The sequence below is a fragment of the Gopherus evgoodei genome, chromosome 17, assembly GCF_007399415.2.
Source record: "Gopherus evgoodei ecotype Sinaloan lineage chromosome 17, rGopEvg1_v1.p, whole genome shotgun sequence".
Classification (NCBI taxonomy): Eukaryota; Metazoa; Chordata; order Testudines; family Testudinidae; genus Gopherus; species Gopherus evgoodei.
The window spans coordinates 2,903,713-2,925,650 of NC_044338.1; the positions used below are offsets into that span (position 1 = coordinate 2,903,713).

General features: G+C 48.2%; 1 protein-coding gene across 1 annotated transcript in view; it reads left to right on the forward strand.

Annotated features, from left to right (window-relative positions):
• The first annotated feature begins 1,022 nt into the window (after window positions 1-1,022).
• Window positions 1,023-21,938, forward strand: part of CPD (carboxypeptidase D) — a 34,676-nt gene continuing 13,760 nt past the window's right edge. Inside the window, exons 1-10 of the mRNA XM_030536343.1 lie at window positions 1,023-1,654; window positions 4,654-4,901; window positions 14,163-14,305; window positions 14,845-15,014; window positions 15,575-15,939; window positions 16,923-17,114; window positions 18,368-18,535; window positions 19,771-19,880; window positions 20,467-20,569; window positions 21,172-21,314. Of these exons, the coding sequence (XP_030392203.1) occupies window positions 1,044-1,654; window positions 4,654-4,901; window positions 14,163-14,305; window positions 14,845-15,014; window positions 15,575-15,939; window positions 16,923-17,114; window positions 18,368-18,535; window positions 19,771-19,880; window positions 20,467-20,569; window positions 21,172-21,314 (2,253 nt within the window). The 5' untranslated portion in view covers window positions 1,023-1,043. The remainder of the gene's footprint in view (window positions 1,655-4,653; window positions 4,902-14,162; window positions 14,306-14,844; window positions 15,015-15,574; window positions 15,940-16,922; window positions 17,115-18,367; window positions 18,536-19,770; window positions 19,881-20,466; window positions 20,570-21,171; window positions 21,315-21,938) is intronic.

Consider the following 21,938-nt stretch of genomic DNA (forward strand, 5'->3'; position numbering starts at 1 on the left):
CTCTAGGGGCTGGTGGACAAGAGTGGTTTAAACCTGCTGCCTGTTAATTTAATTGGTGACCCCTGCTTCTTGTCCTACGTGAAGGAGGGAATAACACTTCCCGATTCCCTCTTACCAGGGCATTTGTGATTTCACAGACCTCCATCAGATCCCCCCTTAGCGGGCTCTCTCCCACGTCCCAGTCTCTTTAATCGCTCCTGGTATGGAAGCAGTTCCAGATCCCTCGTGTTTCCCCTCTCTAGCTGCACCAGTTCCAGTTCGAACAGAGCGTTTCGGAGACATGCAGCGCTGTTGGCAGGATGGTGCAGCGCCCTGCAGGGCCAGGCGGCTCCGGGACTTCGGGGAGCAGGAGCGGGGAACAAGCCGAGCGCCCCCGCGGGGGGATCCCTGCGACCAGCCTCCAGCTGGGGCCACCCACGTGCTGTGCCAGCAGCCGGGAACGCGCCCGGGGCCACCCGAGTGCTGGCTCCGGCCCAGCCCCGCTCCCCACCGGGCCCCGTGCAGCCCTGGGCCAGCTCTAACAAGGGCGCCCGCCAGCACCGAGCTGCGAGGAGCACTGCCCCTTTAAGGTTGGCCACGCCCTCTTGGTGACGTTACCAACTCCGTGTTTTTTTTAATACACCTGGTCTTGCTTGGGGCCTTCCCCCCCCTCCCCGACTGCCTCATTGGTCCATCCCTCGCCCCGCCCATCCTGGTCCTCCCCTCCTCCGTTGGCAGGTTACCTCCTTTTGCTCCGCCCTTTCCAGTCTCCTCCTCCCCCATTGGTTCCTTTCTCTTTTCTCTCGCTCTCTCCTCCCTCATTGGCCCCCATCCGCTTCGTGCCGGCCTCTGCCTTCCCATTGGTGTTCCTCGGCAGTCCCTGCCCTGCTATTCGTCACCTCTTCTGTTGTGCCCGTCCCTGCCTTCCATTGGGCAGCTCCTCAGACGTTCCTGCCTCTCTATTGGTCACCTCCTCAGCTGTCCCCGCCCTCCTATTGGCTGCCTGCCCCTCCCTCCCCGCGCGCCGCTCTCCGGTGCGGCTGCTGGGCCCCGCGTCTCTCCCCATGGCCGGGCGGCTCGTGCTGTGGCTGCTGCTCGGGCTGGGCCCGGCGGGCGGCGCCCACATCAAGAAGGCGGAGGCGGAGGCCCCGCGCTACCTGCACGCGGCCGAGCTGGGCGCGGCGCTGCGGGCGCTGGCCGAGGGGGCCCCGCCGGGCCTGGCCCGGCTCTTCAGCATCGGGCAGTCGGTGGAGGGGCGGCCGCTGTGGGTGCTGCGCCTGACGGCGGGGCTGGAGCCCGGGGCGGGCCCGGCCGGGGCCCCGATCCCCGGCCGCCCGCAGGTCAAGCTGGTGGGGAACATGCACGGCGACGAGCCGCTGGGCCGGCCGCTGCTGCTGCGCCTGGCCCGGGAGCTGCTGGCCGCCTGGGCCCGCGGGGACGCCCGCGCCGGCCGCCTGCTCAACGCCACCGACCTCTACCTGCTGCCCAGCCTCAACCCCGACGGCTTCGAGCGGGCCCGCGAGGGCGACTGCGGCGGCTCGGCCCCGGGCGGCCGCGAGAACAGCCGCGGCAAGGACCTGAACCGCAGCTTCCCCGACCAGTTCGGGGCGGCCCAGCCCGACCTGGGGCCCGTGCCCGAGGTGCGGGCCCTGATCACCTGGATGCAGCGCAACAAGTGAGCGGGGGCGGGGGGCTTTGTCCGTCCGTGACGTGTTGGCCTGGCTGAGGAGGGGTCCGGATCCAGGGGGCGAGGATCCCGGCCCAGAGCCAGTAGATCCGGTCTGGGCTTTGGGAGGGGGGCGGGAGGCACGTAGCGGAGCTAATGGTCAGGCCATTGTCATGCATTTTCCTTACCCGGAAGTCTCCTGTGATTCTGTCTGCATCGGACCAGTCCCCGCTAGTTCCCTTCGGGCTGTGACCGGAGGCGGCTGGGACCTCTAGCTACTTGGCTCTAACTTATGCGCTGGCTTGTTTAGCAGGCCTCTTATGAATGGAACAGTGGTACACTTTATAGATGAAATACACAAAGGCCCACGTGCACCTGGCAGAGAAACCATGTTGGTTTCTTTATAGAGAACTGCACTTAAAGGACCACTGGCAATGTTGTTTTCAGGCTGATCAAAACGGGGCAATAGTAACTTTTCAAGTTGACATGTTTCAGAGGGGTAACTGTATTAGTCTGTACCAGCAAAAAGAACAGGAGGACTTGTGGCACCATAGAGACTCACACATTTATTTGGGCATAAGCTTTCGTGGGCTACAGCCCACTTGTATGCATCCAGTAAAGTGGGTTTTGCCCACCAAAGCTTATGCCCAAATAAATGTGTTAGTCTCTAAGGTGCCACAAGGACTCCTGTTCTTTTATTCTTGTTGACTCCTTCACAGCAAGCTAAATGAGCTCTCAGTAATGGATACACTTATTTTCTGGATAAGACCATTGGGGACCTTTGTTTTTGGTCCTGTATTAACTCTCCTTGTGATTAGCTGTTTGATCTTTAGTAATATGAACCAGATGTGTTGCTTAATAACTACTTGTGCTCAAGTATTGAGGTCTGGCATGAACTGTGGCAGGGAGAGCATCCACCTTTCCTTTTCTCCATCATCATAAATTTTCCCTACATTGCTTCTTGCTGTTTTTGCATAGAGAATTATTGCTAAATGTTCCTAGACTCATAGACTCATAGACTCTAGGACTGGAAGGGACCTCGAGAGGTCATCGAGTCCAGTCCCCTGCCCTCATGTCAGGACCAACTACTGTCTAGAGAAAAGTCTTGATCCTGCAAATGTTTCTGCATGTCAGTAGTTCTGTTGTGTTTGTGGGCCACGCTTGCTTATTTGCTGAGCTTCACTGTCAACTCTGGTGTATTGATATGCTGCAGCACAAAATGAATCTCAGCCCCAAATTTGCTCTTGCTGAAAATTATCTAGTGGGGAAAATCCTCTGGGTTCCAGATGTTATTAGTTTCAAAATAAATAAATAAATAAAAGTGTGTTTTGTCAAACCACTGCTGACAAAAAAGCTACTTTGTCAGATCTGTGCGGGAATGATACAACACATGAAGCTCTCCTCTGGCTGATAGCAGTAACGCTGTGCTAACTTCATCACTCATACAAAAGTGAGTGAGTAAATAAAGCCATTTGTTTAAAAATCCCTAATGGATGTAATGTTTGCTCTCTTATTAGATGACATTCTCGTGATCTGATTCACATCGTATAGCTTGTTTTACAAAAAGCCACAGCTTTGGTCATGTCAACTCTGCTTAATAATCCAGATACACATAGGCAAATGGCAAGGCAACAAACTGGAACTCTTCTACAATATTATAACAAATGAGAACAAAAAGCTTCTTCAAAATGCAGGGGCACTTAGACTATTAGATGTATTGAGCCCTTTACGGCTGCCTGTGACTAAGCTAAGGAACAATGAGACATGGGGCCTGCTGCGCTCTTAAGTTTTCTGACTTTCCTTAGAATTTGACACTAGTATTTACCTGACTATTCCTTACTGCAGCACAAGCCTCTTAATCTTGCAAGTAAACTCTGCAATTCATCTCAACTCAAACATTCTTCAGAGCTTAAAAAAGCTCTGTCATCTGCTGTCCATCACAGGCAACTGCTATTTAGTTGTCCAGACGATTTGCTTGACTCTGCATTTTTGTGTCTTAGAGGGGAAACAAGAAATTTGTTGCATCTCCTGTAACACTAGGTGTTGCACTGAGGTTAGTTATTGCAAAATTCTTTTGGCTTCTCGGATGCCATCCCATTAGGTTTTATTCAGAACCTTTTTACAGGGCTGCCTGCTGCTGAACTTTGCCTAAGGAGCTGGATTTTTTTGGTATGAGTGGATGTGCTCTAAGTTCCTATCAGAGCAAGATATACAATGGTCTAATGGCTGCTTTTGTAAGCTGTAAAGACAGTAGCTGCCATGGTGATGCATCAATGCCTAGGAGAGGGAAGCCTTTTCTTTGAGCATCTTGAGAATATCAATGTGTATGGTTGCTTTGATGTTGCCTCACTTGCAGTTCTAGCAGCAGACTGCAGTGCTGTGACCCTGAGCTGAACCTCAAAGGAAGCAGTTTGTATGACAAACCACAAGCTGAGAGTAAATAAACTCCTTTTCAGATTAACAACATTTTCTCTTTCCTTTCCCTCCACCCCCCGGTTGTTTCTGTAAAACAAAATAGAATATTTCAAAGCAAAGTGGTCCTGTGTGAACATGACTTACAGAATCTGGGACACCTTAGTCCAGCAAGAGCACTTGCTAACCAAAAACATGTGAATTGCTAAGCTAGACTGGACCTGAGATCCATTTAGTTTCCTATCCTGTCTCTGACCATGGCCAGCACCAGATACTGTGGAAGCCTATCTAGTATAGGCTGAGCATGTGTCTCAAATATAGCATAGCCTTGATACAATTAACAAAGCACTAATAAGTCTTCTCATCATGGAGTGTTAATTGGGTACAGGGCTGTTCACTTATGGTCCTAAAAAGCTGTGCAGTTTTGAAAGAGCTGGTGCTTTCTTTCCCAGAAGTGTGGATTTCAGAATGTTGTCATTGAAGTACTTTGGGCCTGAAGGAGCTATATTAATCAGGATGACAAGTGCTGGCAGTTACCTCTGCCCTAGTGTGCTCTGTCTGATTCTAATCAGTTTTTTTTTCTTTTTGAAAACCAGGTTTGTGCTCTCTGGGAACTTGCATGGGGGCTCTGTGGTTGCGAGCTATCCCTATGATGACTCTCCCATGCACGAGCCCAATGGAATCTATAGCAAATCAGCTGATGATGAAGTGTTTAAATACCTGGCAAAAGCCTACGCTTCGAACCACCCGATAATGAAAACTGGCACCCCAAACTGCCCGGGGGAGCAGTTTGAGACATTCAAGGATGGCATCACTAATGGAGCTCATTGGTATGACGTCGAAGGTAAGTTATTTCAGTATATTGCTTAGCAGGGTTCTACAACTCTTGGTCTGGATCCCACCTTAATGGTAGGTGTCAGAGCCCTCCCCTCTTCTTATATTTTCATGGGCCATCTTCACTCCCGTTAGTTGTCAAACATCTTCGTAGCAGTTGCTGCAGTTGAAAAGTGATGATGAGAAAGGAATATATTTTTAGCTTTTAATGCAGCTGTAAACAAAGCAAAATGTTGCCTTGGGCCTCCTGCAAGTGCTCGGTGGATCACAATTTGGGAACCTGGTGTAGGGGGTTAAAGTCTATTGTGTGTGTTCACATATGCTTAGGGTAATTGTGCAGCCAGCTCCCACAATTACAGTGGGGAACTGGGCATACAAACTCCTTAGGTATATTTGGAAATCCCCACCAAAACTGTCTAGGCTAGGGGGTGGAAACCATTGCTCTGAACAAAATTTATTTGTATGGTTGGTGCAATTCACTGTTTGAGTCTCTTTAGTCTCTTATGTTCCATTGAACGTTCTCTTCAGGGAAGTCTGGAGTGTCTGATAATGGGTGGTCTCCTGCACTGGTAACTTAGAGACATTTGATTCTGATGTTTTAAACAGTCCGTCTCTTAACCTCGGATTAGCTCATCTTCCCTGTGCCCTGTTCTTTGGAGGGGAAATGGGACGACTCAGACATATTGAAGAGTAACTGCTCTGTCACTGATGGGTACTTGTCTCCCACAAATTATCATACCAGTCCTATCAGCATGTGAGGGCATGCTATTCCCGAAGAGTCCCATGGGCCAGCAGAAATATTAATCATTGCTACATCCTGAGTTTGTTCTCGTCCTAGCTCCCAGCAGAGGTTATTACGCAAGCATAGACTTGCCAGGTAGGGTGGGGTTTCTTATCATGGAGGACAAACTAGAAATGTAGAGCTAGCGTAGCACAGTTCGGTAACCAGCTACACTCTGGTCTTTGCCCACTCTGAAGCTGAGGGGGCTATGGAGCGAGCTGTATGTAAGTTGCAGAATTAGAAAGCCCTAGTGAAGGCTTGAAATTTTATTGAGCAGTAATTCCTAAAAGACGATTATCTGAAATCTGGGTTTAGGAGCTGAACGACTCGTGTGTAAACCTCAAGTTGACACTTCTTGGGACGGAATTCAGGTACTGGTCTGTAACACACCATATGCTTGTAGAGGAGAAAAGTCTAGGTCTGTTTTCCCATCATAGCTGATTCATTGCTGGGGATTTCACTGTCCAAATAATACTCAGTTTTATGGTGTTTCCTTAATAGCTGCTTCCTACTCCCGCCCTCTGAGCACACCTTAGTGGGGCAGGCTGTAGGTTGCCTGGCTCAACAAGGTTTACTGTGTTTGTACAGGGAATCAGAACAAGTGGAGGATTGTGGAAGGAACCTCATGACGCTGCTTTAGCTAGAACCAGGATATCCCGGAGCTGCCTTACTCTGGTGGCAGTTTTATAAACCATCTGAGCCAAGCAGCTTGCATGTTACAGCAGTAATGTTTTCAGACCTTGCCATGTACTAATTGATCCATAGCTGAACATTTTGTGTACCTGAAATAAGTATGCTGGAGAGGAACATCTGCTGTTGGGGGTCTCAACCTCAGTGTCCTCCTAATCCTGAGGTTTGGTAGCATAGTAGCCTTGTAACTTCTAAGTCTGGCTCTCTAGTGTACAACAACTAGCCAAGCACAAACAGCCAGGATTTGTAAGCATGTTCTTGATGGCTTCTGCATCAGCATCCTGGGCCTTTTAAGCAACTGCTACCTTCAGATCCTGGCTGATGAGTCTTTTGCTCAGTGAGAACACATGTATAAGTGACAGAAGGAAGGCATGAGTGTCCTTCCATTTTGTTCATGCAGTCAGTAGGGTTTGAAATCTAACCAGTACAGAGACTTATAGAAGCTTCCAACTTCACTGCGGTAATAAACCCCTCAGGAATGGAGAATTGTAAACTCCAATTCAGGTATTCTCAACCCTGCAGACTTGCTTTTGTGTGACTTAGAGGCAGTGACTGTGGGGAAACTAAGCAAAACAGAATTCAGCACACACACAAGAAGGCTTGGCTAGTGGCTTATAAACATTGTGTTCGCACCAACCACTAGAGTGAAGGACAGGTGAGACTTGGCAATCCAGGCTCCTTTAAATGCACATGTGCTGTTAGTCTCAAACAATGCTTTAATGAGTCCTAGTAATTGCTATTTAAAGGCACCGTGCTCACATGTGGTGCTTTTGCAACCAATAACATCAGTCCCTACCCTGAGATTATAACTGAGACATGACCCAAAGGGGCTGAGAAATGAGAAGGGAATATGGGAGCTTAAGGCTTCCAGCAAGGACTGATTGTGGTGATGTGTGCAGTTGATGGGTTCCTTCTGTTTTTTTAATGCATTAACATTTATGGGTGGTGTCGGATGAAGGACAGGCAGAGGGGAGGGAAGCCAGCTATATGCAACTTTTACTGAAATTGCCAAAAATTCAAATATTAAGGATGATCTGATTCTTCAGCTCTGGGCCAGTGGTCTCTGAGGCTCATAGTGGGCTTTGGAACTACTTGTTAAAGTGCTATGAAATGAAGACCCTAAGATTCCGGTACCCCTTGGAGAGGATTATGGGTAAATTCTCCAAATTCTAATCTCAGCTAATGTGCAATGCCTGCAGCAGGACTGCTAAAGGTTTTTGGCCATGTGTATGCTACAGCCTGCAGATTAAAATGTGCCAGGAAAGAGGCCAGGTTTTAAGCGACTTAAAGCCACGTGGGGGGAGAAAGGGACATAATTTCTCAACAGGCAACAGGAGAAGGTGTGCATTTTTATCTTGTGTAATCAAACATGCAAGAAGGTAGGTTGCTGTGGGATTCATTGTCCTGGACTTGGAGTCACTGGTCAAAGCTTGTGCTGTGGCCAGATCCTGTTGTCCCTCGTTTCTGAGTTTGCAAACAAGTGTGTGTTTTGCATGTGTGTGGTGTTGGACTAAGGTGGCATGTGCAGGGCCATAGGAGTAATCCTGAAGGTCAAGTATCCATAAAAAATATGGTCCTCTGAGCCACTGCTGAACTTTGCTTCCGCTCTCCACTCCTCAGATTAGCACATCTCAGGCTTGGAGACCTTTTGAGACTCTCTGTTCCATGCTCAGTTACTCTTCCTTTTTTTAACTCCCCTGCACACAACATAGTTATTCTTAATCTCAGCTGGGTGGCTGGTGGGACAGTGGAGTTGTCACATGGAGCATTCTGTAGCTAAGTGCTGGACGGAGAGCACTGCGGAGTTGATGTACTGTTACTGGAGATGGGATTCCGTGGCAGCTCTTGGGTTTAAAACGGGAAATGACGTAATAGCCCTTTTGGAAATTGCTATTTGAGGTGTGCATGCTTGCTGTGTTTCATAAAGTAATAATATAAAGTGACTCATGAAGAGCCATGTCAATTGAGTGGATTCAGATGCATGTTTCACTCTGTAGATGGTTTTGGTGACGCTTGTCTTTCCACCTACAGCGGGGAGTAGAGTTGAAGAATTATTTCTCGTGTCTTACATCAGCAGGAGTGTTGTAAGCATCTCAGAATGATGTTCGCTTTTTTCTCCCCCCAACAGTGTTACTCTTTTGATTCCTGTTTAGCTTGTGGTCCACTGTGGCCCCCAGTTCCCTTTCGGCAGTGCTCCTTCCCAGGCAGTCATTTCCCATTTTGTATGTGTGCAACTGAGTGTTCCTTCCTAAGTGGAGCACTTTGCATTTGTCCTTGTTGAGTTTCAGCCCATTTACTTCAGCTCATTTGTCCAGATCTTTTTTAATTCTAATCCTAACCTCCAAAGCACTTGCAACCCCTCCCAGCTTGGTATCGTCCACAAACTTTATAAGTGTACTCTCTATACCATTATCTAAATCATTGATGAAGATATTGACGAGAACTGATCCCTGCGGGATCCACTCGTTATGCCCTTCCAGCATGACTGAAAACACTGGTCTACAATTTTTGAGAAGTCGTCTGCTTCAGAGATAAAATGTGATATTTATTATGTATTTTGATGTGCTGAATTCAAATATGACAATTAAAACAACTGATATTTAAGTTTTTACATTTTATGTCTATGTATATTGTGTAGATAGTAGAGTTTTAATCATAAATTGTAAACCTAGGTCTTTTCCTGTGTTTATGGTTGCTTTACATGATATTTCACCTGTCCTGTTTATGTAACACTTTAAAAATCAGCAAAAGGGTTATAAATAAAATTTATTATGAAACAAAAGGCAAAAAACTATTATGTACATAGTTTAGTCCTATTCAGTGTCTACTCGGCACTTCTTGGCTTGTCTCTTGTATTCATTAAATGGAGCATCTCTTGTCCCTGTCCAGCAATAGTCTGCAAGCATTGATGGGCTCCATTTGCCCTGATAGCCTGCCAGGAGATTCCACTGCTGTAGTCTGGAGCCCAACAGCTCTGCCTTACTCTTGGGTAGTTCCAAATCCCTGACAAGGTCATTCAGTTCACCTTGTGTTATGAGGTGTGGTTCAGAGGAGGAGGATGGGAGAAAATGTGGGTCCTGTGACATTGATGGTTCTGGACCAGAAGTTTCATCCTCTTCCTCTTCCTCGTCTGACTCAAGTGAGAATGATTCTGGTGCATCAGGAACCGGCAGTCCTTCTCCGTGGGGTACTGGGCGTATAGCTGACGGAATGTTTGGATAATGCACAGTCCACTTTTTCTTCTTTGACACACCTTTCCCAACTGGAGGTACCATGCAGAAGTAACAATTGCTGGTATGATCTGTTGGCTCTCCAAATCATTGGCACTGCAAAAGGCATAGATTTCCTTTCCCTGTTCAACCACTGGCGAAGATTTGTTGCACAAATGTTGCAGCATATGTGTGGGGCCCACCTCTTGTCCTGATCTCCAATTTTGCAGCCAAAATAAAGGTGATACGCTTTCTTAACCATAGTGGTTATATTGCGCTTTTGTGATGCAAAAGTCACTTCACCACAAACATAGTAGAAGTTATCTGCACTGTTCACACAAGTACGAAGCATCTCTGCTCACTTTGGCTAAACAGGAATGTGTCCCTATGCAAAATCAAACACTGACAAATAAGAGAGCATGACACTGGATGATTTCTAGAGCTGATATAGGGCAATTTGTTCAGCAGAGTGATGTAAGCTTCGTTATGATTGCATCATCCATGACTTCTACGAATAACATGATGCAATTCATATCATGTATGACGCAATACCAGCTTCAGATTGCATCATTCATTGTTTCGCCTAAAAAGCAAGTACTGTCCAAACCCAGTCATAGATTTATTCATAGATCCAGTCAAGATCTATTTTAGTCATTTCTGGTTTAAATTGAGATCCCTTCCCTTTATAACTCACTTATCCTCCGCCATTCCCAAGTCAAGGGTCGTATATACTGACCCAATAGCATATCTTGAAAACTAGAGCCAATCAACCATTTTAAGCATCATTTTCGTTCTCGGTGACCCAGAATTAGTAAAGTTGGACAACATTTATTTCAGAAGCATTTTGGCTGTAGAGCAGTGTAACTACTCTCTGGGAAACAGTTTTCCAGCCAGTTATGTACACCTAATAGGAGTTCCATCTAGGTTGCGTTTCCCTTGTTTATGAGAAGATCATGCAAGACTGTGTCAAATATCTTGACTTTAGTAAGGCTTACCACATCTCCCACTTCCCCCCATGCAGGAGGCTTGTCACCTTGTCAAAGAAAGCTGGAAGGTTGCTTTGACAGAATTTGTTCTTGACAAATCAGTGTTGACTTATCGCCTCCTTATCTTCTAGGTGTTTTTTTAATTGATTGCTTGAATGTTTACCCCTTGACCTCTCTGGCTACTGAAGTTAAGCGGAGGATGTGATGTTTACCCCATCCCTTTATGTGAAGCAGATTCAGCCTTTAAAGCTCTTTCACCTCCTGAAGTCCCTTCCCCTAAGGGAATAAGCTCTTGTGCAGTGTAAGGTTCTGCAGCTAATGCGTAGCAGCTGGAATTTCTCCCCTCACCCCACAAGGTGTAATTGCTGACTAATGGACCAAAACATTCCTCTGCCTGTTTGGTGTTGCTGCCAGCAGCATGGGAGTGAGCAATCGGTTCTCTGATCAGAAAGAAGTGACTTGCATCCTCTGTTTAATCACCTCTTTAGCTTATCCTGTGCCATCTGTCCCCTGCAGAGCAAAAGGAAGAGTTTGTTCTTCATGGAAAGAGGACATGTTCATTATGGCATCCTTAGGGGGACATGATAGTCTTAGGCTAAATATATCGGCCCTTCAGGCTTGGGACTAAAGGGATTTCTCTTACCAATGACTTTAGATTTTGCTGAAGAGTCTAGACTGAAGGGTTTTCCTCCTTGCAGACAGAATTACATTGCTGGTATTCATAACACTAGTAGGCTAGTACATGGCTCGATTCCCACAGCTGTCCACCTGTTGTGTAGCGTGGCAGGGGATGGGAATAAACACACAGTGGCATGCGTGCACAGATCTTGGAAGGAGGGAGTTGAGTTCTGCAGTGCTTGTGCTTATCCCTGTATCACAGTGGGTCTGCTGGTGGGATTCTCACCTGAGCTGGAGGCCGGGATGCTTAAGGAGATGACCACTCAGTGGGTCCCTTCTCTGGGCCAAGGCTAGCAGAACTTGCTCTCTCCTGGGTCTTATCCTGTCAGTTGGGTACTGAGGAGCTAGTAACTCACAGGACGTGCTTTGAGTGCCCCTCTGGTCCCTGGGCTGCTATTGCTGCTGCTGGCTGCAGGGCCTCTCTCAGCTCTCCTGCTGCCAACACAGCCAGGGAAACATGGGAGGGAGAGGGGAGACTACTGATCCAGCTCCTCAGAGACTTCTCTGCAGCAGCTTCTCAGAGCACAACTAAGGGCTTCCAGTTCCTCTAGCAAGAGTGAGGAGCACTGGTTCATTTTCCTGTTTGCACTCCATTGTGGTGCAAAGGGGAGGCGCCCCCCCATCCTCCCTAAATGGTGCCCCTGCTCAGCTGCCACACCTGACACGAAACTGACACTGCAAGGAGTTGAGTTCTCAGATGCTGCCCTTAAATCTCAGGTGTTGATTTTTCCCCTCCACCCCCTACATTCCCTGCCCCCCTGCAGTGCTGGGGAGAGCCTGACTTCCATGTTATTTTGGGGGTTCTGTCCATGTTTTTAACACAGATTTCATAGGGCCCTAATTATCCCAAAGCAGATGAAACCAGCTCCACAGAATGAAAGTACTTTCTGTCTTCGGTTCTGACACTTGTTGCTTTGTTCTTTGTGCTCTGCTGTGTGGTATCATCTGACACCCCTAGTCACAGATGTCTTTTAAATGCTGGGCGAAAGGGTGCTTGGGCTCTCTGCAAACCTCTGAATCCTTTGTGCAAAGGGCTGTGTGATTGTGTAGCTAACACAATTAAAATTCCATAGCATGCGGTGGACTGCTTTTGTGAGTCATTTTTGCAAGAAGTGATGTGTTTGAGATCTACTCTAGTCTGCCACTCTGTTTTGGTTGAGCGTTTGTTTCAAACTCATGAATGGCAGGTGAAGCACTGGACACACTTTTCCTGTATTGGTGTCTCAAACTCATAATCATCTGTTCATAGCAGGAAGTTAACTGGCCAAGCTTTGTTTTACTCCACATGGCATTTGCTCGAGGAAGCAGACTGCTGTGGGCTGCTTCCGAGACTGAAGGTAGATGAACGCCGACTCCTCCGACTCCTCCTCCTCCTGCTGTCAGTCGCTCTTAAAAAAAAACAAACTTCCAAACCCTTCAGTGAAGATCTCTGATTCTCTGGTGTCTGTTTGCCCAGACGAAGCACCGCGTGGTTCACTTGTTGCTGTTTAGTTTCAGGCTTGGGTTCTCATGCGCTCACACACTGCTGCAGTAGTTCTGTTAACACTGCAGCAGAATGTGAACTCGTTACATTTACATTTGCTTAAACAAAAGACTCCTGGAAATATTTCCATATTGGTCTCATCTTGTGAAAGCTTTTACTGAGCATATAAAGTTTGGGTCCTCTTTGATCTGACAATGTCCCTGTTTAAAAAATGCCTTCAGGGCACCTAACTGCTCTCCCATTGTCTTCCCCTGCTGTAGGAGTTCCCCTCAGTGTTGTGAGGATGAAGTACCATGGTGTCTAACCGCTACACTAGCTAATGTTGTTTTCTAAGTAGAGTGAACTGCTGCACTCGGTGCATTGGCTGCAGCAGTGTGGTTTGATCTGTCAGGATGACTTTGAAACCTGTTTCCTGGACTTGTTTGGCAGTTTTGTAACATGCTGGTTACTGCTGAACCTTCTGGAGCGCTCAGAGCTGTGTGAACAGTGAGACATGACCCGGCAGGGCTAATGCCTGTGGTGGAGCAGCTGCAGTGCTCTGTCCAGTCCGTGAGATGAGCTGATTCACTGGAGTGTGGCCATAGGAACTTCCAAAGCGGCCCCCCCCCCCCAACGGAAGGGACAGAGGTGCTTATTGGCACTAGGCAGCCTTTCAGACTCTTACCCAAGTGCCTGCGGCTGCCACTGCTCTGTAACCTTCCACCTGCCTTGCAAAGAAAGTGAAGCTGCCTCTAGATCATCTTAAGATGTTAAAATAAACTCAAGCCCATGACCTCCTTCACTCTTCCAAATACTCAGGGAGGTTGGGGTGACCTAGCTCTTAGCTAGCAGGCTGTTCCCAGATACGGCTGGGTAGCTAAGAAAGCAGCCGTGTAGTGGGGTAGTACAGTTCTTTGGGCTGGGAGGCTAGCATCTAACGATGACTTGGGTACTGTGCTGCAGGGGGCTAATACTGACACAGCTGATTCTCCCAATCAGAATGAAGTCAGGCTGCCCGTTGCTGTAACTGCTCACCGATGTCTGAAGTGAGGGGTGATTGTGGCTTTGAAAAGGAGGGAGGAGTGGTGATGGATTAAATGGCAGCCTCAGATCAAGGGTACAGCGGAGAACCACATGGCACTTTGGGCAGCTCCTGTCTTTGGTAGCACTGGGGGCAGGGGGATGATTCTGCACCCAGCAGTAGACAGGCTTGAGTGACAGTTCTGAAAGCTGCATCAGCATTGTTGTCACTCCCACAACGGCTTTGAAAGCTGTTCTCCTGACCTGATACAGAAGTAGGGAGCAAGACGGACCTGCGTTCAGCCGTGCGAGCCTCCTTCACAGGTACTTCATAGCTCCGTGAGATGCTATTAGTTTGCAAGAGAGCTTCAGGGTGGGAGGTACTTCCTGAGTCTGGCATTTCACTAGCATTCTTCTTTGTGATCAGTCTTCTCTCGTTCCCCAGGGGGGATGCAGGATTACAACTACGTTTGGGCCAACTGCTTTGAGATCACCTTGGAGCTGTCCTGCTGCAAGTACCCAATGGCGTCCCAGCTTCAGCAGGAATGGGAGAATAACCGGGAATCTCTCCTCACCTTCATTGAGAAGGTAAACTGTGCTCTGTCTTCAGGAGGTGGAACAGGGGCTTGCACACCAGAGGTACAAGGCCTGGGGGCACCTGACTGGTAGATCAAACCCCAGAGTACGGGGTGTGGAGTGTTTGTGGCCCTGTGGCTAATATCTTAGGTTTCCCTGTGGTCATGTGGTAGCTATCAGACATCCCCAGCTATAAGGCAGCTTTGCTTCTCTGTGGTCCTGCTGCAGTGCTATATTGCTGCTATACGCACAGGGCCTGTTTAGACAGGGTTGCAAATGTTGACGGGGTTTGGTCCCTCTGCATGGGGAAAGCAGCCCTGCTGTGGGGAGCCCAAGGGATTTCCGAGCGGTAGCGTCTGTTTCGTTTATCCTGGGATTTGTCTCCTAGTGGAATGGTCCAGCCAAACTTCCCTCTGAATTACAGGCTGGGTGGGCACTTCTGCCCAGTTAACTCCATTCTAAACTTATCAGCACTGGTGGCGATGCGGCAAGGATCTATCTGTATCTGAGTGATTTGTCTTGATCAGTTCCTATTTGATGTGTTTCCTCAGGTCCACATGGGAGTAAAAGGGTTTGTCAGGGATTTGGTCACAGGGTCTGGCCTGGCAAACGCGACCATTGCTGTTGCTGGCATCGATCATAACATCACAGCGGGCAGATTTGGTGACTACCACAGACTGCTCGTGCCTGGAACATATAACATCACAGCAGCTGTCATGGGGTAATGTCTCTGAAGCAGATGGGTCCTGTGCTGCTGCACGTGCTCATTTTCAGTCTGTTCATGCCTATGGGGTTTGGCTAGAAGCTGCTACTGTTGATTCTTTCCTGTGATGGTGCCAGGCTGCAGCTCCATGTGCTGACTTGTCCTGCCTTTCACACTGAGCTCTCTTGCCCCTGGAGCACCACGATTTGGGGTGGCACAATGTGGGTGAGGGAGGCAGTGTTAAAGCCTGTAAAGATGGGTTAAAGTCCCTTCCCTTCGCTTGCTGCCAAGGCAGTCCCAGGGGGCCGTCGTTGAGAAGAGTGCTGTAGACAGGAGCTCAGCCTCTCCTGACTCTCTGGCAGGCTGTCGGCCTCGCAGGTAAGAGTTTGGCCTGATGGCAGCGGCATGTGACCTGACAGCATGCAGGCTGGTGAATCTCTGGTATAGCTTTTAAAGTACCAGCCGTGTTCTATGTAGTGGGAGGCAGTGCTGGGAAAAGAGACTGCTCTGGTCTAGCATCCTGGGCTTGGTTTCACTGACTGAATCTCCTGTTGAAAGCAGACTCGTGTCTTTCTCAGTTATGTGCCAATGACTGTAGAGAACATTGAGGTGAAAGAAGGGGCTGCAACTGGGGTAGACTTCTCCCTGCAACCTGCTGTCCTGGTACCTGTTCCTGACCCTACGCCAGCTGCCGCCACTCCTGCCCCAGGCTCTGCTGTTAATGCCACTGCCACAGCGAGGGCAGCAAGCCCGACTTCTCTCCACCAGCCGCTCCAGCCTGAGGACTTTCGCCACCACCACTTCCCTGACATGGAAATCTTCCTGCGGCGGTACGCCAGCGAGTACACCAACATCACCCGCCTCTACTCGGTGGGCAAGTCAGTGGAACAAAGGGAGCTGTACGTGATGGAGATATCGGACAACCCAGGCATCCACGAGCCAGGTAACTGGCCAGCCCCATGAAATCCTTCCGTAACTTCTTGCCTGTGCATCTCCAGAGCAGTGTGTGTGTCGGGCCTCTGCCAGGTGGCTTCTCAGATGCCTTGGAGTACAGCTGTGGGAGCTGTATGTGCAAACTGGGGAGGGATAGGGGGTGCTGGTAGATGGATTGTGAGCCCTGCCAGGCAGGGACATGGTCACCTTGTTTGGAATAACTTAGCACATTGTGGGCATCAGTGCAATTTCAAGAGAATCAGAGACCTGTGTAGGGAACACTTGGTTAAATGAGGCCGCTCTTCCTAGTGTTTCTTCCGCAGCCCCTTGCACTGCTGTGGGAGGCCTCACCACTGTTGTGTCTAGGCTTATGGATATTTAGAAAGCTTTGGGAGCAGAACTGTTTCTGCCTGCACTCTTGGATACGGATGCCGACTGGTCCCCTAGCGCCATGATGTGGCTGACCCTCCCGCTCACGTTCCACACTGTGCCTGCTAGAACACAAGCCAGACTCAGATGTGCTGCACGCTCAACCTGAAGTGTGAAACAAACCCATTATGCAGAGCTCAGTTCCCTGATCTGCCCAGGTACATAGCCTGAGCTTCCCAGGGAAAAGGGGAGCGGTCCCCTGTGGGGGCTTTCCGTGGGCAGTGTCCACTGCATTAGCCCCTCTTGGTGATGCAGAACTGGTGCCTTCCTCCTCTGAGTCACACTCAAAGGGATTCCAGGGGGATCTTGGCCTCTTTGAGCTGTGCAAGGAACTTTCCCCTACGTGGAGTTGTCCTGTCTCCGTAGCCAGCTGATGCCATCTCACTGCAGGAGGTAAGCTGAGAGAGAGGTGACAAGGACTGCAAGGGGTTTCAGAGGCCTATCGCAAGTGGGCTTGAGGTGCTAGTGTTCACACTGGCTTTACTGTTCAGGGTGCGTCAAAACATTGCTGCTGGTACAATGAGAATGCATTGGTTCTGGTGCTGAAATGTGTGTTCTGCCCAGGTGAACCAGAGTTCAAGTACATTGGGAATATGCATGGGAATGAAGTAATAGGCCGCGAACTGCTTCTGAATCTCATCGATTATCTCTGCAAGAACTTTGGAACGGATCCTGAAGTAACAGAGTTGGTCCTTAACACCCGAATCCATATCATGCCCTCTATGAACCCTGATGGCTATGAAAAATCCCAAGAAGGTAGCTCTGCCTGTTACTAAACAGCCTTCATGCATGTAGGTTCAAGAATGGGTGTTGGGGCGTGTCTCAGTCATGGCGAAAGGGCCAGGAGCCTGATTTGTGTTGCACAAAACTTTTCCTGTCCATCTTTGTGGTAGGGTGGATCCACTTGTTCTTGATGTGCAAAGTGCTGTGCTTGAGTTCTGAATGGCATAAGGTGCCCCTTGTGCTTCGGCAACAGCTGCAAATTGTCCCTGCCTTATTAGTCCTCCTCTTCTGTTCCTGTAGCTTTCCCAAGGCAAATGTTTAAGCAAAGAAACCCAGCATTGTCTAGACACAACTCAAACATGCAGCGTTCTGGTGCTGCCTGCTTTGTAACATCCCTGCTCGGAGCCGGACACTCTGAAGAGTGCTTTTCCAAGGATCACAAAATACAGAACTTATCCTGAGGTTAGAATGGTGAAGCAGCTGTGCGTGAGCTCTCTGAAGGGCAAAGCCAGTCCCTCGAATAGTAGTAGCTCTTTACTTGATTAAACTCCACTGAGGTGTAATGAATCTAGTTTGGAGATGTAAGCACTGGGTTTTTTCTCTGATGATGATATCAGTCCATCTAGATTGTTCCCCAGTTTAAACTGCACTTGTCATCCCTCTCCGTGCACTGACTAAAAATCAGAAACCCAGTGAGAGCAGAGGACAAAGGCTCACAGTGGTGACCACTCCACCCGGCAGCTGCGTCACAGAGATATGCGTGCAGGAAGTGGGCTCCTTACTTAGAGGAATAGATTGTGAGGGGGCAGGATGCTGCAGGAAGCCAGCCCATTAGTATGTCTCCTAAACTCCCTGGGACTGGTACAGTGGGCTGGTGGAGAATTGAGTGTTCTGGGTAAGGAACAGATGCATTTTATATATATTTTAAGGTGGGGGGGTGTGGATAGCTCAGTGGTTGGAGCATTGGCCTGCTAAACCCACGGAGGTGAGTTCAGTCCTTGAGGGGGCTGTTTAGGGATCTGGGGAAGGGAGGCAGGGAAAACAAACGGTCAGGGACAGTGCTTCTTCCCGCTAGTGAAGGCAGGGAACCAGACTCAATGACGTTCAAGGTCCCTTCCAGTTCTGAAATGGGTATCTCTCTCTTGCTCTCTCTCTGTGTATATATATTTGTATTGCTGTCTGTTGAAAGCAACCCCTTTTTCCCTTGCTTTGAGGCAAACTGGTAATGAGTTTGTGCTGCTGTGAATGGGGGGATGCAGGCTGAATGTATTGTGTTTGTTGTGCAGGAGACAGAAGCAGCACAGTTGGCAGAAACAATAGTAACAACTATGACCTGAACCGAAACTTCCCAGACCAGTTCCTCCCAATGACCGACCCGCTGCAGCCAGAGACTCTCGCTGTCATGAACTGGCTCAGGGCCTTTCCGTTCGTACTCTCGGCAAACTTGCATGGAGGTATGTAGGCAAAAGCAGCCTGCTGTAAAACTTCCCTTGTGGGAGAAGGGGGTCACTGTGCCCCATTGTGGAGGCTGAGGGGTGCTTCTGCTCTGTGTCTAGGAGCAGCAGCAGAAGTTTCTCTGTCTGGCCTAGCCTAAGGAATTGGCTTCCTTTGGCCATTTGCCAGGTTCTTGCCTAACTAGAGCAATAGTTTATTAAGGAGAGGCCACTGGCAGAAGGTTACAGCCACTCACCCCTGGGGGGGCAGTTTATCTGATCATCTTGAGGGGAAGCTGTTACATCCTTCCAGAATCTGAAAGACTAAATATCCAGACCTCCTAGAGCCGAGTGCGGTAAAAGCACCATAAATGAGCCATGTTAAAGTCTCCATGGAATTAACTTCTGGGTGTTTCAGGGTTCTTCATCCTAAGTGCGTCTGCAGTGCCAGGCACTCAGGTGGGCTGGATATCTGGTTATGTACAAAATGAAGGGACCTAGCTGGAACTACTTGGGATCATCGCTGAGCTCCTAGGTTCCCAATGACTGAATCCATTGCCTCTTGGCGTGATCAAGTTAATAGTCACTGCTTGCTGGTGTTCCTCAGGCTGCCTGTCTGCTGGCGCTGTAGCTGCTGGCAGATGGTGGTTGCTCACGTACTAATACGCTGAATTCTTTAGTGCATTGATAAGTTGTTCCAGACCTGGCTACAGTGCTGGGGCTTTTGTCCCCCAGCACTGACATCCAGTGTCTCATAGTGCTGTTAATGTAACTTTGTAAGAATCTCTTTAGTTTATTCAAGACTTGACTTATGCCCAAATGTTTGTAACAAGAAGCCTTCCTAAGAGGTGAAGGGATGCAGTATTCAGAACTGCGGCAGGCCAAGGCTACCGCTGACCCAAATTCCACTCCTTCTGTAAGCCTCCTTAACTCCTGCTTTCCCATCTCATTCAGAAATTGCCCCCTTGATCTGTGCCCAGCTTTCTTATGTGCAAGGGCAGAATGCTTAGTTGCAGCACTCCAGTTTCAGAATTGCTCTGACTTCCTTGGGTTCAGAACATACCACCAGGATGGATTGGTAACTGTTACTACATGTTCATTGTCTCCTTTATCTGCCTGGCTTAGTACTGTGGCTAATTCCGTGCCTTGGCAAATACAGACTTGTTCTCGGGTGTTTTTTTGAAAAGCTTCCTCTATGCTAGGGTTTAAAGATCCATTATAAAAGCTCACTAAGTAGAATTTTGTTTCCCCTGCAGGTTCTTTAGTGGTTAATTACCCCTTTGATGATGATGAGAAAGGAATAGCCATCTACAGTAAATCACCGGATGATGGTGTGTTTCAGCAGCTTGCACTTTCTTATTCCAAGGTAAAGCTATAGTCAATACAAAGCAATTGCACACTATACTTTGGTAACTTGTAGTAACTGATGGGTTTGCAAAAACTACTGGAACTGTTGGGGGAAAAAACTTGTGTATAGGTAATGTTCATGGAGTTACACTTAAAGGGCAAATATTGCCATTCCTCCCTGGGTTACAGCAGAACCAGTCTTGCAGGGGGCTGTCATTGCAGGAGCTAATTTCCAGCATAATCAGCCTGACAGGTGCTGTAGGAATAGCACGCTGTCCACATATTTGGAAGCCATTAAAAATTGATTATGCAAGACTCGGTGCTGAGGGACTGTAGTCCGTACGGCAGATAAGCCACAGTGGGAGTCATGGGCATGACCAGACATGGATGGGTGTTCCTGGCTCTAGATAATCAGCGCTGGATTAGCAGCAGCTCAGGGAACTGAGCTGTATGCGGCTATGTGTATTCATAAATATCCATCGGTATTTAATGTGTATGCTGCCGAGTCCAAGGTGCATATTAAAATGTAATGGACTTAACGTGGAAAGTGTCACCACGGTATGTGCAAAGTCCAGGGTTCATGTGTGATCACTTCTGTTTTTCAGGAAAATACTCAGATGTACCAGGGCAGCCCTTGTAAGGACATGTACCCCAATGAGTATTTCCCCCATGGCATCACTAATGGGGCTCACTGGTATAATGTTCAAGGTAAAACACCATGTGGGGAAGAAACTGTTCATGGCCTTGAGTGCAGTGGATCTTGAGTCTCAGACAGTGTTTTCAATATGAATGTATCTGTGGACAAGAGAGATTGTCTTTAGAATTTCCTATTAATCACTAGCTCTCTGCTCTGGTGGATCTAGCCCTGAGGGACCTGGGCCCCTTTTATAGCCTCTAAGTTGTAGTTGGACAAAGTTATTCTGTACTGAGTGAATCTGTGCTGTCCCTGCCTATGGTTAGGTGGGCTGTGCTCTCCTGGGTTTGCGTTTGGCTGTTGGGAAGGAGGGTTTATAAAAACTTAAACGTAACTTGCTACAGTCTACATTTTTGAGGTCCAAGTGTGAAAAAATGTTTAGTTTAGGAATAAATCTGTCCTTCCTGCATCTTGACAGTTCTCTGAAGCCTGCGGGAGGTCTCGCCCTGTATAAACCTCTTCAGTTTTCTGTTACAAGGCAGCATTTTGCTGTTAGAATTTCACCCTGACTCTCTCTAACTTCTCAAAGCTCTACAATTTAACAGCCAGGGTATTTTATGATTGTTGTAAGAAGATTTTGAGGTCCTTAATTATAGTTCTGATGTTTCTGCCTTAGGTGGGATGCAAGATTGGAACTACTTAAACACAAACTGTTTTGAAGTGACCATTGAGTTAGGCTGTGTGAAATACCCAAATGCTGAAGACTTGCCAAAATACTGGGAGGAGAACCACCGATCTCTGCTCCAGTTCATAAAACAGGTGAGATGCTACAGTAACCAGCCAGCAGGGACAGAAATGCTGCATAATGCTTTACCGTGCCTCTGAAGTGTCCCATGTAAGTCTGCTCACATTAGGGCATCCTGAGTGTATCTAACTCTGGGTTTGGCCAGAATGGGAATTTTTGCCATGTCAGGGAAACCATCCTGATTATCAGAAAAAAACACAAGATGAGTTGTGAAAGTAGCAAAAATCCTTTATAAAAGCTTAAGCCTGTGATGCATACTCAGAAGCAGGCTTAAAAACTTTATCTGGGGTCTCTTGGCCTTTCAGAAGTCTGGAGGAAACCCTATGCCGCTATTTCTCTGGGATTTGGAATGAGAGTGCTGTGGAGGCATTTTTCAGGCATGTTGCAGTGTCAGATGTAGCAAAGTACTGTACCAGTGTATCTTGAGTGAAACAGTTACTTGTGCCCCTCAGATGAAACTGATTCCAAACAGGGTATTTACAGGGTACATTTGGAACCTGGGCCAGGATTTCCTTCATGTTCCCCAGGACTGGAACTGAAAGGGAATGTACAACGATTTGCTGCTTGTTGCCATGACTCACGGGGTGCTTGGACATCGCAATGCTGAGTAGTGTTCGTGCCCCAGAGACTTGTCACTG